This window comes from Papaver somniferum, chromosome 3, assembly GCF_003573695.1.
Source record: "Papaver somniferum cultivar HN1 chromosome 3, ASM357369v1, whole genome shotgun sequence".
NCBI classification, from domain to species: domain Eukaryota; kingdom Viridiplantae; phylum Streptophyta; class Magnoliopsida; order Ranunculales; family Papaveraceae; genus Papaver; species Papaver somniferum.
In genome coordinates, this window is record NC_039360.1 from 62,307,940 (window position 1) to 62,326,733 (window position 18,794).

General features: G+C 36.9%; 1 protein-coding gene and 1 long non-coding RNA gene across 4 annotated transcripts; both read left to right on the top strand.

The window, feature by feature from the left end:
• The first annotated feature begins 392 nt into the window (after positions 1 to 392).
• On the top strand, positions 393 to 5,426 carry LOC113356311. 3 transcript variants are annotated; one of them, XR_003362933.1, is made up of 8 exons: positions 393 to 616; positions 2,074 to 2,166; positions 2,365 to 2,423; positions 3,193 to 3,626; positions 3,818 to 3,905; positions 4,006 to 4,109; positions 4,306 to 4,395; positions 5,124 to 5,426. It is a non-coding gene; the product is annotated as an uncharacterized LOC113356311 (long non-coding RNA). The 3 variants fall into 3 exon arrangements; XR_003362932.1 differs by having other exon boundaries at positions 4,030 to 4,109; XR_003362931.1 differs by lacking the exon at positions 4,006 to 4,109 and adding an exon at positions 4,147 to 4,206.
• An 862-nt stretch (positions 5,427 to 6,288) lies between these two features.
• LOC113356310 (sialyltransferase-like protein 1) lies at positions 6,289 to 11,048 on the top strand. The gene is made up of 10 exons (XM_026599421.1): positions 6,289 to 6,566; positions 8,036 to 8,122; positions 8,234 to 8,311; positions 8,388 to 8,479; positions 8,619 to 8,820; positions 8,964 to 9,054; positions 9,709 to 9,767; positions 10,072 to 10,220; positions 10,318 to 10,399; positions 10,500 to 11,048. The coding sequence occupies exons 1-10, from the start codon at positions 6,351 to 6,353 to the stop codon at positions 10,890 to 10,892; spliced, it is 1,449 nt and encodes a 482-aa protein (XP_026455206.1). The 5' UTR covers positions 6,289 to 6,350; the 3' UTR covers positions 10,893 to 11,048.
• Positions 11,049 to 18,794: the final 7,746 nt, after the last annotated feature.

Below are 18,794 nucleotides of genomic sequence, written 5' to 3' on the forward strand. Positions count from 1 at the left end.
ACTTGTCGAGAAAGACATTATTTCAATATGTTTGATCCCTTAATGATAAAATTCAAGCCTTGCCAAGTGCAACACCGTTGTGCATCACATTACCTCTTCGGAGTCTCTACTTATAGTTCTTCCAAATGATCAGAATTGGAATCCGGACAGACTAGGCAACCACCAAAAATAGATGCCAAACCGGAAAAGGAAAATCTGAAAATTTCCAAAAAAAAAAACAATTTTTTTTCTTCTTCCAGTCAACGCGGTTTGACCATAACACAAAGATTCCATCACGTGCTTCTTTCACGTGTTTTTCTACCCTCCTCGCTCCTCCGCTTCTTCTTCCCTCACTAGAAAACCAGCAAATTTGAAACCGATTTCATTCCGACACCTCAAACTCGGATCCATAACTCGTTTCAAAGGAATGAGACGAATACGGGTTCCTTCGTCGTCGTCGTCTTCATCTACAAACTCAAGACCGATAATACCACTCCTGATTTGTGTTGTAGTGATATTTACACTTGTGGTTCTGGAAATTGAGACTTCAAATTTCTCAGATTACGAAAAGTATTATATAAACCGAGTTGAGGTCAAGATTCTGTCTGATTTCCAAACTAATGTTCAGCAATGTATTGTAAGTTGCTTCTTCTTTCAATTTCTTCATCACAGTATTAGTAATGGTGTAGTATCAATTTAGATCTATAAAATGGATGCTCAACTTCACTGATGACCTGATTTATACTTTGTTTGATTCTGATATATCTTGAAATTGTATTTTGAGTGTGTTGATTTAAGTTGCTGTGTTTGATATGTTGTCTGTTGATTTTGATCAAATAATATTTAAATAAAATAACTAGTATTTCCAATTAGGATTCATGAGCGTCTCATTTCACTGGTAAAGCTGGTAAATGAGTTAGTAGTATACCTATTAAGCTAAGTAAAGGGGCAGGGAAGCACCGCAGCAGTTTTGCTTTAACAAGCTTGGACTTGAGTCCTATTGAGCTGTATATTCCAATCTCAGGATTCAAATTTGAGTTTATATTGTCATCATGATTGCCTGGCCTATCTTTCCAATGTCGCTTTAGTGTCTGGTTTCTTAATGGACAAACGAGGCAAAACAATTATCTTTTTCTGGTTTCTCTCCTGTCATTTTCTTGCGACGATGCTGTTATCCTTCTGAAAATTGTTCAATGCTTTTTGGTCACAATATATATGCATTTGTGAGTATGGTAATGCAACTAAAAGGAACAATTTTCAGCACTATCAAGAATGCAATTTTAAAGCAAAATACTTTAAATATGGCATGTTTACAAGTTTTGTGTTACCACCTTTACTGCTTAGGAGAAAATTTCATCGGGGGAAAAGTTGTCAGTAACCTACCATATGGTTGGGTACAATATTACTAATAATCAACAACGAAGTGGGTCTGTAAGTTTCTTCGAGATTGAATTCTTAATAATATGACCCTACAAAAAGTGGACGTTCACAGAAATTTACTCTTTTCAGTTGCATTATTTAAACAACAAAAATTTGTTCCCCAGTAGATTTCAATGTTAGTTACTTAACTGGTCTGCCATATTTAGGATGCGCCAATTTCTTGGAAACCAAAGTGATCAAGCGAAATTACATCAAGAAATTTCGACATGTAGACTTAATTACGCTTGTGTACTTTTTCTTTTAGGACGAGAATAGCAGAGTGGTTAATTGCTGAGGATCAGGTGAGTTTTAATCTCAGGCAGTGGGTTTAATTCCCGACGGTTTTATTAGAGACGCGCACTTACTATGTATAGAAAAGTCAGTTAGTTGAAGTTATATCAGGATTCTAACTTAATAGAGACACAGAATAGGGTACCATTTGTTCTAGCTTGAGTATGGTGTATCTGAAAATTACAGCGTAATCATATTAAAGGTATCTTCTGGGATGACGTGTTCAGTGGTGTGCTTTTCTTATTACAGCTTTCTGGTTGTTTTTGTCGATTGTATAGAAAGTCTGATTTTCTATTTGAATTATACTTCTCGTACCTCGTCTTTGGATCGGTTACCTTAAAGCTAACTTCTATGAACCTGTATTGATCTACAACTTGCATGTAGGGCCAGGCTAATAGAGGACTTGGACTTACTGCACATATTATTGACCACTGTAAATTGGTCTTGAAATATCCTAAAGGCACAAACAGCAGTTGGGTTAGTACCTCTTTGAACTTCTAATTTTTGGTTCTTCTGAGTTCTCTCTTAGTACCAGACAATGTATACACCAGTTCACATTCTGATTCCGGAATCCTAGATTAGTAGTTATTTTTCTGTTCAGTAATTCGCTTATGAGTAGCATGTTAAAGTTAGGTTGCTTTCTTTCCTCTCCTTATAAATATGTTGACTTTGCAGCTGATGAGGTGCTCATAATCAAAAGTGTGACCCATAAAGACTTCAACGACATGATAAAGGTAAAAATAGTTTGCAAGTATTTGGTTTGGAATACTAACTAGGGTTTCTCGGGGGGTTTGTAGTCGTTTTTATTTATGCAGGTAAGTTATTTGATAAAATACCCTACTAACTGGTCTTGTAATCTCCTTTGTTTCCATTCAAGTTTACAAATTTGAGAATATCGTCATACATGATAGAATTTATCTGACATTAATGTCTCTGTTAGTGCTTCTGATATTTTTGAAAGTTTTCATGTTTGGGTAAAATAAGTGTGTCAAAATTATTGATCAAAAAAAAAAATTGTCAGAAATCTTATAAGTTGTTTGAGTTTGTGGTTCACGATTCTTGCACATCTTCAGTGATCTGGTTCTGCTACTTCTGTATTGCCTGGGTAATCAGCTGGATTATTCTATTGGACTACTAGAGTAGTCAGTTTTATCAGTGCGAGAATTTAGGATTCTCTTTATCAAACCTTGTTGCTAGCATACCTATATTGCGGCGTGTGGACAGACTTTTTTTGGTAGAAGAAACAAACTTTTAAAAAAGATCATGCTTTGGGTTATGATTTTAGCCACGTTCGACTGGTTTGCTTAGTTAGTAAAATAAAACAGTTCGCTTATGAACGTTGATATCTTTCCTCTCTTGCGCAGGAGTTATCTTCTGTCTTGGTTGCGTTTGAGTTTTTGCAACAAGATTATTATTGTACCTTGTGATACCTTGGCATACAAATGCCACATATCCATCAATTTTGGCTGAAAAGTTGCTTATGGATGCTTTCAATTGTTGCAGAAACTGTTATTAACAGTATCCCAAACTATAACACTGAGCCTGAATCAAAGATAAAACGTTCTTCAAACAAATAGCCTCATCCTTGGTTTAAAGAAGGTCCAGTTGAAGAAGGCGGAATGTTCTTCCTTAGTTTAATTGAGCATACCCTGCGTTTACCTCCTAATCTCCTCAGCCTTCCTCTTCCTGAAGCTATACGGGGAGAGCTAGAGAAACTATTTGTGGACAAGGGAAAACCATTTTCTTTCTCGAGTGTCTCTTCTGATTTTCTGTATTGTGTTTGTGGTGCTTGCTTGATTTCAAAGAGCAGTATGTATTGAATTATATCTATTTTTGTGAAGGTTATTGCACAGTTGGGTTTATGCATCTCCGTCTATGACATTAAATCCATTAAGGGCGGCTTCATATTTGCAGGAGATGGTGCTTCAACCTATACGGTATCTTAATTTTTGCTCATCTTGAAGATCTATTAAAGCTATGAACTGTTACCATTGAAAAAACAGTTTTTTCTTTTCCTTCTATTGATAGCAGATATATTTTTGTTACACCAAATCTGATGATTGCTACTTGTAGCTTACCAAAGGAACTAAATGTTGCTTCATTTACGAGTTTTATTCTCATTTTGCAGGTTGATTTTAGGCTAATCATGTTCCGTCCTTTTGAGGGTGAGATTCTTTCTGGAAAGGTTGACGCATCAGATGCTAATGGTTTACGATGTATGTACAGCAAATCGTTTATTTCTTTTTGTGAATCAGATCATTTTATTTTTATTTTTATTTTCTTTCTTATGGTGGTCACTTGAATTGTTTCCACCAGTTTCTAAATCCACAATGGTGGCAGTGTCTGTAGGGTTTTCTAAAGACATATCCGTAGCCGTCCATCTTTTGCCTAACCCATCCAAGTTGTAAGTTCTTTAAAAGGTATAAGTAATTTGGTTTCTTGGTGTGGTCTCTGCAGTAGTGAAGATGTACATGGATATATAACGATGTAGAATTAACTATAGAGCCGGACGACGAGGTTTAGCCTTATGATCTATTTTTTTTAGATTTCTTGCTCAATTGTTTCCCTAGTTACTGCGTCAATGTGAACTATCTTCCGACTTCGATTCAATTGCAGATTCGTTTCCCAGTTCACAAAATTTCATATCCTCCCATCCCGCTTGAACAAGAAAAAGATTCAATGGCATTTGCCCCAATGGTGATTACTGTAAGTTCCTTCGTCCTTGACATCCTTTTTATTTATTTTTTCTCAAGGAATTTTCCCTTCTTCCAGCATTAACTTCTGTTATTATTGGTGCGAGTAACTGACAACTGTATGTTTATGTATGCACCATTATATTATTTCCCACACAGTAGTCTAGGATTGGTACTTGGTAACCCCTAGTGACGGTGTTATCATATTAGGTCAATGATCCCCTTCTCTTTCTGATGAAGTGCCAAGTCTTTGTATTCCTGCATCACTACTCCGATAGCCGGATCCAAGCTAACACAATTTTGAATTATGTAAAGATGGGATGTTAGGTCACCCACCCAAGGGGTTTAAATTTTTTGATAAAGAAATGTTTATTTTGTCCTAAGCTCAAGAAAGGCAGCAACGAGTTTGTAGCCATGGGATGTTCACATCCAATAGCTCAGAGGTTTTGTTGGTGTTGGTGTTCAGGGACACCGGACCCTTGTTTAATTTGTTTGCTGCAATTACACTTGTGTCTTTTATATGATGCCATGTGCTGTAAGCATTATTTTCCGTCTGGGTATAAGTGTTGAAATTGATCTCTTCGTTGATGTTGAAGCAACACTAAGCAACAGGAAGTCATCTCAGTGATTGACTGTATCTGTACCTCAGTGTAAAAATAAGTTTGGAATAATTTTATTGTCGCAGCAGTGTTTATTGAGTTCCCTCTCTTACTTTGTGTTTTTTTTTAATGGGGTTTTCAGGCATCAATCGGTTTTGATGGTCTGGGTCCAATTTCATGGTGGGTGTAGTCGACAGCAAAAGTAGAGCCTTGGAAGAACTTAACAGCACAGAAGGTAAAGATAAACTGATTGGTATTTTGTTTCAGCCATTCCCAGGTTATCTGAACATGTAGCAGCAATGACTAGTAGATATATAATGATTATCCCCTCCTAGTTAGGGACAGAACAAGAGAGATTAAATTTTGTTCATTAATTCCTTCATTACCAGAGAGTAAATGAAATCGAGTTATACTTGAATAAATTTGACTTGAGGCTTCTTTTTTCTGTGTTATAAGGTGTTGCATTTGTATATCAGTAATGAGACAAAGATTTAACAAAAATAAATTTCATTCATTAATTCATAATAACGATACATGAGATTAAGCCTAAACTTAAACCTGTCGCAGTTCTTCTCTAACAAATATGTTCAAAATAAAATTGCTCACACCTCATCAAACGTTTGAAAAAAAGTAGCCCCAACTGGGAAATCCTTTCTTGAATTTACTACTAATACCTTTGTCATTCTTCTGACGATTTTCCAACCTTTCTTCAATGCCCTGAACATACTTCAAAATCTTCTCGATTTTGAACAAAATATGAGCGTGATCTTTAGCGTACTCATCAACTAAAGCAATCAGATGATCTTCTACTGAAGTGTTGTAAATCCTTTCCACAGACAAGATGGACTCACTATCAGTTTCTAACTTGATTGTTTCACTAGGTAGCAAGACACTCCAGAATTTTTCTTCCTTACTAGAACTTGTTGAGAACGACATTGTTTCAATATAATTGATCCCCTTATATTGATAAATTCAAGCCTTGCCAAGAGCAACACCGTTGTGCATCACAATACCTCTTCGGAGTCTCTACTTATAGTTCTTCCAAATGATCAGAATTGGAATCCGGACAGACTAGGCAACCACCAAAAATAGATGCCAAACCGGAAAAGGAAAATCTGAAAATTTCCTAACCACCGGATGTCGAGGAACTAGTTAACCCATGAACATCAATAGGAAAAAAACAATTTTTTTTCTTCTTCCAGTCAACGCGGTTTGACCATAACACAAAGATTCCATCACGTGCTTCTTTCACGTGTTTTTCTACCCTCCTCGCTCCTCCGCTTCTTCTTCCCTCACTAGAAAACCAGCAAATTTGAAACCGATTTCATTCCGACACCTCAAACTCGGATCCATAACTCGTTTCAAAGGAATGAGACGAATACGGGTTCCTTCGTCGTCGTCGTCGTCGTCTTCATCTACAAACTCAAGACCGATAATACCACTCCTGATTTGTGTTGTAGTGATATTTACACTTGTGGTTCTGGCAATTCAGACTTCAAATTTCTCAGATTACGAAAAGTATTATATAAACCGAGTTGAGATCAAGATTCTGTCTGATTTCCAAACTAATGTTCAGCAATGTATTGTAAGTAGTAACTAACTAATTGCTTCTTCTTTCAATTTATTTATCACAGTAATGGCGTAGTAGTATTAATTTAGATCTATAAAAATGGATGCTCAACTTCACTGATGATCTGATTTGTACTTTGTTTGATTGTGATATATCTTGAAATTGTATTTTGAGTGTGTTGATTTAAGTTGCTCTGCAAGTGTTTGATAGGTTGTCTGTTGATTTTGATCTAATAAATAAATAAATAAATAAATAAAATAACTAGTGTTTCCAATTAGGATTCATGAGTGTCAAATTTCACTGGTAAAACTGGTAAATGAGTTAGTAGTATACCTATAAAGTTAAATGAAGGGGCAGGGAAGCACCGCAGCGGTCTTGCTTTAACATGCCTGAACTTGAGGCCTATTGAGCTGTATATTCCAATCTCAGGATTCAAATCTGAGTTTCTATTGTCATCATGATTGCCTAGCTTGGTTTTCCAATGTCGCTTTAGTGTCTGGCTTTTTAATGGACAAACGAGGCAAAACAACTATCCTTTTCTGGTTTGTCTCCTGTCATTTTCTTGCAACGAAGCTGTTATCCTTCTGAAAATTGTTCAACACTTTTTGGTCACAGTATATACGCATTTGTGAGTATGGTAATGCAACTAAAAGGAACCATTTTCAGCACTATCAAGAATGCAATTTTAAAGCAAAATACTTTGAGTATGGCATGTTTACAAGTTTTGTATTACTACCTTTCCTGCTTAGGAGAAATTTTCATCATCCGAGGAAAAAGTTGCCAGTAACCTACCATATGATTGGGTACAGTATTTCTAATCAGCAACAAAGTGGGTCTGTAAGTTTATTCGAGATTGAATTCTTAATAATAGGACCCTACAAAAAGTAGATGTTCACGGAAATTTACTCTTGTCAGTTGCATTATCTAAACAACAAAATTTGTGCCCCAGTAGATTTCAATGCTAGTTACTTAACTGGTCTGCCATATTTAGGATGCGCCAATTTCTTGGAAACCAAAGTGATGAAGCGGAATTATATCAAGAAACTTCAACATGTATACTTAATTACGCTTGTGTACCTTTTCTTTTAGGATGAGAATAGCAGAGTGGTTAATTGCTGAGGATCAGGTGAGTTTTAATCTCAGGCAGTGGGTTCAATTCCCGACGGTTTTACTAGAGACGCGCACTTACTATGTATAGAAAAGTCAGTTAGTTGAAGTTATATCAGGATTCTAACTTAATAAAGACACAAAATAGAGTACCATTTGTTCTAGCTTGAGTATGGTGTATCTGAAAATTACAGCGTACATATTAAAGGTATCTTCTGGGATGACGTGTTCAGTGGTTTGCTTTTCTTATTACAGCTTTCTGGTTTTTGTCGATTGTATAGAAAGTCTGATTTTCTATTTTCTCGTACCTCGTCTTTGGATCGGTTACCTTAAAGCTAACTTCTATGAACCCGTATTGATCTACAACTTGCATGTAGGCTAATAGAGGACTTGGACTTACTGCACATATTATTGACCACTGTAAATTGGTCCTGAAATATCCTAAAGGCACAAACAGCACTTGGGTTAGTACCTCTTTGAACTTCTAATTTTTGGTTCTTCTGAGTTCTCTCTTTCTAATGCTAGTTCATTTGTAATTGAAGTTTTTCTCTCTAACTTTTTCTTATTTAGAACAGTACAACAAGCAATTCACAAAACATGAACCGCTGGAGTACCCTTATGATGTGTGTGAGGCTATTCTTTTGTGGGAGCAGGTTAGGGTTCCTTCTCTCTATCTTGATACTTTTGTTGTTCCGAGGATTCTTGTGCACTAACACCACCAGCATGCAGTACCGTAATATGACGACAGTGTTGACGAGAGAATATCTCGATACCCGTCCAGAAGGATGGCTTACCTATGCAGCTCAACGGATTGCACAACTGTATGATCATTGATTCTTGACCCATCCAGTTTGTTCATTTGATTTTGCACTACTCAAAATGGACCATACTGGCTGAGTATCTTATAACTGTAAGATATTTGGAGTATCAGTAAGCATTCCTCCTTTTCATTTGATTTAGGGGAGCAGATAAATGCTACAACCGTTCTCTTTGTGAGGAGCACCTTAACGTGCTGTTACCGTCAACACCTCCATTTCACCCACGCCAGTTTGAGAGATGTGCAGTTGTTGGAAACTCAGGGGATCTCTTAAAGACTGAATTTGGAGAAGAAATTGACAGTCATGATGCAGTAATACGAGAAAACGAAGCTCCTGTAAATAAGGTATATATTTAAATTTTCTTCGTATATGCCAACTCCAAGTTGCATTCTCAAATCTCCATTTTGTTTTACCTATTTGACGTATACCTTACCAAATATCCTTTGATTCAGCTATTGATTTTCAATTTGTGATTATTATAATCCAGAAATATGCCAAGCATATTGGTATGAAGAGAGACTTCCGCCTTGTTGTGAGGGGTGCTGCTCGTAAAATGGTTGAAATTCTTGATGGATCTGGTAAGTTGGATTCTAGTTGTGTAGTTGGCCTTTTTCTTTTTACCGAACAAGTTAGGATGTCGATGAATGCGCTTTCTGTTTGGATGACATTTACCCCCTATATATCTACCCTTAAGACAAACGTACCAACAAGGATGTAAATAAAATCTGTGGTTATTATTGCCTAAAATTTAGGGTCATTTCTATCGTAACATGTGATATCCTGATATGTATGTCTGCAAAGCATATCTGAGACCACATATTAAGTGATGATTGGTTAACTTAATGGTAAAGATCACCATAATAAAGATGATGATGCTGAGAGATTATGAGTGGTAAGCCTCTAGCAGGTAATCGGAAACCACCATGGAGTTGATTGATTTATCAGCATATTTGCAGCTATGATCAACTGATGGCGGCACTAGGGTCAAGGAGTACTTTGTGCAAGTTTTAATGTTTCTAAAAGTTCAGGTGGCAGTAGGAATGCAAAAACTAATGGTAGAAAACTTGTGACTAGATTAAAACTTAGTACCAGACAATGTATACCCCAGTTCCCATTCTGATTCGGGAATCCTAGATTAGTAGTTATTTTTCTGTTCAGTAATTCGCTTATGAGTAGCATGTTAAAGTTAGGTTTCTTTCTTTCCTCTCCTTATAAATATGTTGACTTTGCAGCTGATGAGGCGCTCATAATCAAAAGTGTGACCCATAAAGACTTCAACGACATGATAAAGGTAAAAATTGCATCTCATAATAGACCTAAATATCCAAAGTCTAATTTCCTGAGAAATGGATGTATTAAAAAGCAAGCCATTCATTACTTATCCACATCACTGCCTATGGTATGAAATGCATCAGCCATATTATATTGTTCAATGATATTTTGGATTCTTGTGTTTTGCTGCTACTGTTCTACCTCCAAGGTGGTTCATGCAAAATTGCAGTATGACCTCCTTTAAGTTCGTTATGGATGAAACGGTTCACTTAAGAGCTTCCATGCTCCTCACCAAATTTAATTCAATTGCGTGCGTATTGCAGGGCATCACAAATCCAGTCTATCTGTTCCAAGGTATTGTACTGCGAAGAGGTGCCAAAGGAACTGGAATGAAATCGATAGAACTAGCTCTCTCCATGTGTGATATAGTCAACATATATGGTTTTACAGTAGATCCAGGCTATACTGAATGGTCAGTTTTTATTTTGCTGGTGCGCGTTAAATTGACGTGCATAATTTAACTGTTGATCAGGACATTTGAGAAATCATATTCACTTGCTGTCGTGTAGGACTCGCTACTTCTCCACGCCTAGACAAGGGCACAATCCCCTGCAAGGACGGGCCTACTATCAACTATTAGAGTGTCTTGGCGTAATCATCGTTCACAAACTTTTGTTTCTTTCACAAGTTCATTTACTCACATGGTTATGCATGGTTAAGTGATTGGGTTAATTTGGATTTGATTGCACAGGTTATTAGGATTCATTCTCCCATGAGATCCGAGAGGAACGAGGATTGGTCAGGTATTCCAAGTCGGGAGACGATAAACAGAGCTCATACTGCTGCCTTGCACCTAAAGAGAAGCCAAGAGGGACAGAATGGCACTCTAGGACCATTCGGCAGCTGTAAAATATGGAGCAATGTGAGCTACGACAATAGTGGACCTATCTCAGGATCACCTGACATGAGTGAAACACGCAAAAATTCTAACTACAAAAAGTGGGAAGTCATGCCATTCAAAAGCCTAAGAAAGGAAGCTCAACAACACCATATCGAGATGAGAGGTGTTTCCCTGTATAAAATGGATGGCAATAAATTAGACGATTTGGTCTGTGTAAATCACTCCCTTAAAGGTGTGGTTTAGGAAAATTCTATGTATCGCCTCGGTAGGTATTATTAGTAACTAGTGTTGAGCCCGTGCGTTGCACGGGTTTAAGTCTGTCATACCGAATTTGTTACTATGATATAAATGCATAAGTTAAGTAATTCAATGTTTTTATATTCGGGGATTTTGCTTAAATTTTGTAATTTTTTCCCAGTTCTGAAATTGTACTAATCATCTTCAGTTACCAATTGATAAATATTTTCTCTTCTATCAGTTTCATCAAGATATGATTAGATTTTCGTAATAAAAAAAAAAAGAAAATTATTACTTTTTTTTACAGATTCAACTTGGTCCGGAGAGATTATCAGTTTGGAATCTAATTAATGTTTCTATCGAGTTCTAATCCAAGGAAAAAATGCAACAGTAACAAATTAAAAGTTGCTATCATAAAAATTATAAAATAGTTAAATCGTCATCACTCTCATCACCTTCGTTTTTACCATTGCTATGGTCGATAAATATTTTATATATAAGCGCCCGTCCGTTGCACGGGTTCAAATTGGTTGTCCCAAAGGTAATTAATCCATGTAAGCGTATAGGTTTTTATGTAAAAAATAGGTTATGTATATTGAGAGTGATTCGGCGCTCATTTACCTACTCATTCTATTTTGCTACGTCAATCCCACGATTCTTATTGGTCGGGGGCCAAGAGCATGATTCGACGCTCATTTACCCATCCGTTCTATTGTGCTATGTCAATCCTTGATTCTTATTGGTCGGGGGCCAAGAGCATGATTCGGCGCTCATTTACCTATCCATTCTATTTTGCTACGTCAATCCTTGATTCTTATTGGTCGTGGCCCATGAAGAGCATGATTCGACGCTCATTTACCCACCCATTCTATTGTGCTACGTCAATCCTTGATTCTTATTGGTCGGGGGCCAAGAACATGATTCGGCGCTCATTTACCTATCCATTCTATTTTGCTACGTCAATCCTTGATTCTTATTGGTCGTGGCCCAGGAAGAGCATGATTCGGCGCTCATTTACCCACCCATTATAATTTGCTACGTCAATCCTTGATTCTTATTGGTCGGGGGCCAAGAACATGATTCGGCGCTCATTTACCTATCCATTCTATTTTGCTACGTCAATCCTTGATTCTTATTGGTCGTGGCCCAGAAAGAGCATGATTCGGCGCTCATTTACCTATCCATTATAATTTGCTACGTCAATCCTTGATTCTTATTGGTCGTGGCCCAGGAGCTCTAGAATTCGAGCTTTTGGTCTAACTTTCAACGTGAGGCCAGCAATTTCAACTGAAATTATATATAAAATAGCCTAGGGCTTTTTTTCACTGGCCGGGGATATATACCAAAACTAATAGGGGGTTACGGATTTTATTCTCAACCAAAATGGTGTGATAAGTGGTGTCTAAAAGTGAGTTATCTCATTACCCCTCTATCCTAGGTTTTGACATGTGTTCTTGGTTATTTTATTTTATTTCTATTATTTATCATTTTATTATACAACCAGTTTTTTATTTTCTATATTAAAAAAAACTAAACTAAAATTCCAAATTACAAGAAACTAGTTGGAAGCCTAGTCCAAGTTGGGCTCCAACACATTTCTAGTTGGAAACCTGGCCACAAGTTGCGCTCCAACACATTTCTGTGTAACTATCCCTAATCTGTGAAAATAAAAATTACATTTCTTAGCATGATCATCAAACCTAGATAAGCGGTTATTTAACCGTTTCAAAAAATCCACAGTGTCATGGTAAAGTTCGGCAAACATTGTAAATGCCAATGTGCCAGAACCGAACCCCTGGGCATGACAATTATCATGGTATTTATTGTGCTTCCGAGCAATAGCATTGCTCAGAGCTAAACCAAGGCGAAAAGTGTGAACATCTCCATCATTAAGTGATAAGACACCAGTAACATCTAAATATGTGTCACACCCATCGTCCCAATTGTATACCAAAATGTCAGCCGGAGAACCCCTCCTTCGTTAGCCAAGAAACCAGTGCTACTTCTTTTTTAGATGGAACCCCAAAGCGAAAACACATATTAGCAAAAGTAAGGTCATGTATGAATTTGAGGCCTACCTCGTGCGCACAATGTAAGGCATGCTCTCCGAAACAGTTCATATGTCTATCACAAAAGGCACATTGACCACCCTTTACAAATAAGGGTATACCAAGCTTGTAGCGCAAAATAACACCGAACTGTCACGCGCCAACCTTTTGATTAAGCCCACGAATCGGAATTGCCTTGAGATAATCCCTTGCATGATTAGTTTTATTACATTGCAATAACGCGAGGTCATGAGGAGACATAGAAAAATTCGTGGACATTTCCTTCATGACAACATCAAAGTGCCAAGGTCTTCAAGGGGGGGGGGGGGGGGGTCATCAAGACTGCACACACTGGTAAAAAGCTCTATGGCTTGCTGCATGCCAAGGTTAGGACCATGCAAAGGAGTGCTACCCAGAATAGTGCTTTACAAGGGCTGAGTTTGAATACAAGATGCAAGATAACAGTAAGTCATAGCATCAAGTCGTCAACCATAAAATAAAGACCCAAACCTCCAAATCGAAGTGGCAGAGAGACTAGACGATATTGCAGACAAACTATTCACGGCCCGTCACCAGTGACGATATGACGCAAATATTGTATCTGAGCATTAGTAATGTAGGTGGGATTGGTAGTTGGTATGGAGAAGACCGTGATATTCCAACACAACTATGCAACAACAATAGTTCACTTTGGGATCATCTAGTCTCCTAACAGCATACATAAGACAAGTATTCTTGAGAACCCGAGCCTTAACCAAACTGCTACAGAAATCCGGATCTAAACTAACTTGCCTCCTAAAAGGTTTAACACCACCGGTAGGTCTGCTGATACGGGGATGAAAAATGTTAACATCCTGATAGCGAGAATTCAATGCTGGCCAGAAAATCTCGGTTGTTGTGATGTTGAGATTTTTTTTTTTTTGAAAATAAGACATATATTACTGGGTCAGACTCATGTTGAGTTGCTCTTCCAATGGCTGAATTTGTAGGATTAATGTCGACAGAAGAAGTTACAGAGACATTGTTATTGAAAGTACATATATCATAAGCTTTGATCATGTCAAAAGCTATTGCTGGGAATAAAAAACTAGGGGCTTGTTCATTCCAAGAAACTATGCTGTTTGAGCTCCTTCCCTTTTTGGTCAACAAGTCTGCCACCTTGTTTGCTCTTCTATCTACATGCTGAAATCCTAGAAATGAAACTAGTTGATCTGCTAATACTCTAACTTCTTCTAATATTGCTACGCACTGCCATTGAACATTCACTTTTTTTCCCTGAAGATACCATATTGTCGCCTGATTATCCCCTTATATGACCAGATTTTGCATATTGTTTCTGATGGCCCATTGTGTTGCCTTTAGCAGAGCTACAACTTCTGCCTCTTCAGGTGAGAAGGTCCTGCAACATCCGATTTCTGCTGCTTTGAAGGTACCTGTCCAGTTACAGAGAATAATACCAAAACCAGCATTAGTAAGTTCAGACAGCCAAGATGCATCACAGTTTAGTTTAAAAGTGTTAACAACAGGTAGTTTCCAAAAAATGTTCATGTTCATGTTTAGAGTAATGCTGCTAGTTTCAGTTGTGATGGTATTTCTTTCTGGGGTGCCAGTAGGCGAAATGTCTTGAAATAGCATAAGCTAGTTGTTCAGGTGATCTAGTTTTATCTTCAAAAACTCTAAGGCATCTTTCTTTCTAAATAAAACAGCATGTTGTTGCTGCTAATGCCATTGAGATGGACTGTATGTTTCCTGACCTCCATTCATTATAGTTTTCTAGAAAAAATATGTTTGCATTAAGTAAGTTTAGATGTACTCTGTGTAGCCATTGGTGGTAAGCTCCAAACAGCCTTTGCAAAATCACATTCAAAAAACAAATGATAAGTTGATTCTATGTTGTTTTTACAAAAGATACAATTCTTATCTTCATCTCTGGCAGATCCCAACTTTTGTTTAGTTGGTAAAGCATCTTGTAAACATTTCCAAACAAAAAGTTTTACCCTTTGAGACGTATTCATACTCAACAATCCTTTCCAGAATTTTTTAGAAGAATGAGAAGCAAAAGTGGAAGGGTTTAAGAGTTTTGCATATAAGGATTTTACTGAGAATTCACCATTCTTAGTTAGAATCCATCTTAGTCTGTCTTTCTTAAGATTGCCACTTCTAGTAGTGTACAGATTGATGTTTAAAATGTCTTGAACTACTGCATTATTGAAAATTGAATGTAACAGTTGCGTGTTCCACTTCTTTGTGTCTGAATTAATCAATTCAGATACAAGTGTTATATGAGTGTTTGTCCTTTGGACATAATTTGCTAGGGTTTCTGGTCTAGTTGGTAACCATCTATCTTCCCATATATTTATTGACTTTCCATCCCCTACTTCCCAGATGCTATATTTTTTTATGTGCTCAATGCCTTGCAAGATGCAATTCCATATCCAAGAAGCATTAGATTTCTTCTTGGATAGTAAAGCACCTGTTTTCTTAAAGTACTTACCCTTTAGAATTTGGGCCCAAAGGTCATCTGGTTGGCTTACAAGCCTCCAAGCAATTCTACTAATCATTGTTTGGTTAACCTTATTGGCTTCCTTAAATCCCAAACCTCCCTGATCTATAGGTCTACAAAGAAAGTCGAAAGCTTTGATGTAAATTCCTTTGGAATTAGTGTGTTTACCCCACTAAAAATCGCTTTGAATGTTATTTATTCGTTTAGTTATTTTTTTGGGTAAGACAAAACAACCCATACTAAATATGGGCATACTAGAGAGAACTGATTTGTTCAAAACTATCTTACTAGGTTGTGAAAGAATTTTTCCTAACCAAGATTTAATCCGTTGTTCCATTTTTTCAATAATATTATCAAAGGCTTTCAATTTAGACCTATCTATGAAAAGTGGAACCCCTAGATGGGTGTCTTTGATATCTATCTTTTTTATTTTCATAAGTCTGCAAATGATTCTTTGGTGTTTGCTGTGGACTTTCTTACTAAAGAACAAACCAGATTTAGTGAAATTAATTACTTGGACTGATGCCTTACTAAACATCTGGATGGCATTAAGAAGATTGTTGCAGCTAATTAAATCAGCCTTTGTAAACAGAAGCAGGTCATCAGCGAAAAAGAGATGTGAAATTGGTATTGCTTTTGGCGTCAGTTTGATGCCCTGCAGTTTTTTTTGTGTGTTTCTAGATGGTTTAGAAGTCGTGAAAAGACTTCCATACATAAGATGAAAAGATAAGGGGACAATGGATCCCCTTGTCTTATTCCCCTAGTTGGTTTAAACTCACTGCAAGGATTACCATTGAGTAAAACAACAATGGAAGAAGTTGATATGCATTGATAAATCAAAGCACACCAATCTTCAGAAAATCCAAAAGCTTTTAAATCTTTCAGTAAGAAAGTCCAATTTACCCTGTCGAAAGATTTCGACATATCTATTTTTAAGCCTATGTTGCCTTTTTTTTTTTTGCTTTTCTTCATTGAGTGAACTATTTCGTGAGCCAAATGATGTTGTCTGAAATCTTTCTAGAAGAAACAAAAGCGGATTGTAACGGGGATATAATATGTTCTAGCGATTTTTTGAATCTGCTTGCCATTAGTTTAGCTATAACTTTATAGGGTGTGTTACACAGACCAATTGGTCTGTAATCAGCAGGGGACTTAGGGTGTTTTATTTTAGGTATTAAGAAGAGAAATTTTTTATTTATATTGGCATTTAGATGTTTAGTTCTAAAAAAGTCTTGCACGACTGCCACTAATTGAGGGCCTATTATATCCCAGTTATGTTTGAAAAAACTCACCGGAATGCCATCTGGCCCCGGTGCTTTGTTTGAGTTAAGATTCTTTACCACAAGCCAGATCTCTTCAGGAGAAGGTATTGCAGTTAAGGTTGTGTTTTCTTCTATGGATATGGTGCTCTTAATGTTAGCAAAGATTTCTTCTTCTGTTTCTATAGAAGACTCAGTGAAAAGATATGAGAAATAGGAAGTCAGAACCTTGTCTATTTCTTCCCTAGAAGATACAACTAAGTTGTTCTTATCTTGAATACAATCGATATTGTTTCTTTTCCTCCTTTTGAGAGTATGAATGTGAAAGAATTTTGTGTTTCTTTCTCCTAAGGCAATTTTATTGTTTCTTGATTGTTGTTTCGCTATTTCTTCCTGAGTGTCATATAATGCTTCTAGTTCTAGATGTTTCTTGTGGATTAATGTTTGATTACTTTGTGTAGATTGTTTTGCTTCAAAATTTTCTATATTTCTTAACAGGAATTTAATCTTCTTGTTTGGTTTCCCAAAAATGTCTCTTTTCCATATACTCAGATTATTCCCTAAAACAGGTTGATTCTTTTAACCATGTATCATAGAATTTGAAAGTTGGTACTAGATGCTTGTGCAAAGAATTTAAAGAGAGGAAAATTGGCCCATGATCTGAGCCAATTGCAACTAGATTTTGCAATGATGTTTCTTGGAATTCCTCATTCCATTCTGCATTTGCCATTGCTCTATCTAACTGTTTTTTTTTATGTTAGCATTCCCTTCTCTCTTGTTACTCTAGGTAAATATATTCCCTGTAAAGCCTAAATCTTCTAATCATGTTCTTTGAAGTAAGTTCAATATGGGTTCTACTTTTTTTTTTCTGTTAAATGGAAGTCCTCCCTCTTTCTCCTCACTATTGAAGATTATGTTTAGGCCACCTATTACTAGCCAAGGCATTGCCTTTAAGTTCACTCTCTGTGCTATCTCTTCTAGGTAACCCATAGTTTCTAGCTTATGTTCATGCTTTGGTGCTCCATAAAAACATGTTAAAAGCCACTCCTTAGAGTAGAAATTGTTTTTAACAATGACATTGATCATGTTAAGGTTCCATTGAAACACTTCAAAGTGAATTCCATCAACCCAAGCAATTGCTAGACCACCAGCTATTCCATTTGGGTCTACAATGTGGTTGTTTGGGAAGTAATCTAAAATTCTTCTCACCAAGCTCCTTTGAGATTTGGTTTCAGATAAGAAAAGTATGTCAGGTTTTTCATTGTTTAACAAAGTTTTTAGATGTTGTTGTGTATTTTTTTGACCACACCCTTGTGTGTTCCATGCTAAGATTTTCATACAATCAAAAATTCAGAGCGGCAACAAGAAAAAAAGAAAAAAAAAGATGAAATCTGAGTCTAATTAAACCTCAGCTGGAGAAGGCAAGCAGAATTTAGAAATAAAAAACACACATTTATAGTATCACAGGCAGTGCAACATATATAATGTAAGAAAGACTAAGGAGAAAACTTGCAGTAAGACTAGAGGTTATGTAGAATTTCAGTGAGATTATAGACTTGTATAGAAGGGTTGTGAGAGACATACCTGGATTACCCCTTTTCCTTTTTCTGCAGCCTGGTCTTTTAGTTGTGATGTTGAGATGAAGCCCGACTTTAGTGCCTTCCATTTGAAGATGTTGATGGCGTTGGAGACCACTAGAGTATTGCCAATAATAGTGTAATCATCCAAATACGAAGCCTGCAAATCTAACAGAAACTCTTCTTGACCAGAGTGTGTAGAGTGAGGCAGAAGAACAGAGGACCAATAGGGTCTCCCTGCTGCACTTCTTGGGTTGAAGACAAGGTATATTCATTGTAATACAATCTCGATGGCTTCAAGTAGCAAAACTATACCCACTTAGAAATTGAAGGACAATGGGACCTAACTTCTTGAAGCATATCTGATCTATTGACCATGTTGAAAGCGTCACTGAAATCAACTAATAACATATTCATAGAAGAAGAATCACCCTTCTCACGCAACAACCTATTGATAACATGCAAGATGGTTTCCGACCACACGGTACACCAACTCCGAACTGAAAATCCTCAAGGTAAGA

Coding starts and splice junctions, on each gene's coding strand:
- LOC113356310 (XM_026599421.1), top strand. CDS start 6,351: ATGAGACGAATACGGGTTCCTTCGTCGTCGTCGTCGTCGTCTTCATCT. Junction 10,221..10,317: donor GATCCAGGCTATACTGAATG/GTCAGTTTTTAT, acceptor GCTGTCGTGTAG/GACTCGCTACTTCTCCACGC. Junction 10,400..10,499: donor AACTATTAGAGTGTCTTGGC/GTAATCATCGTT, acceptor TTGATTGCACAG/GTTATTAGGATTCATTCTCC.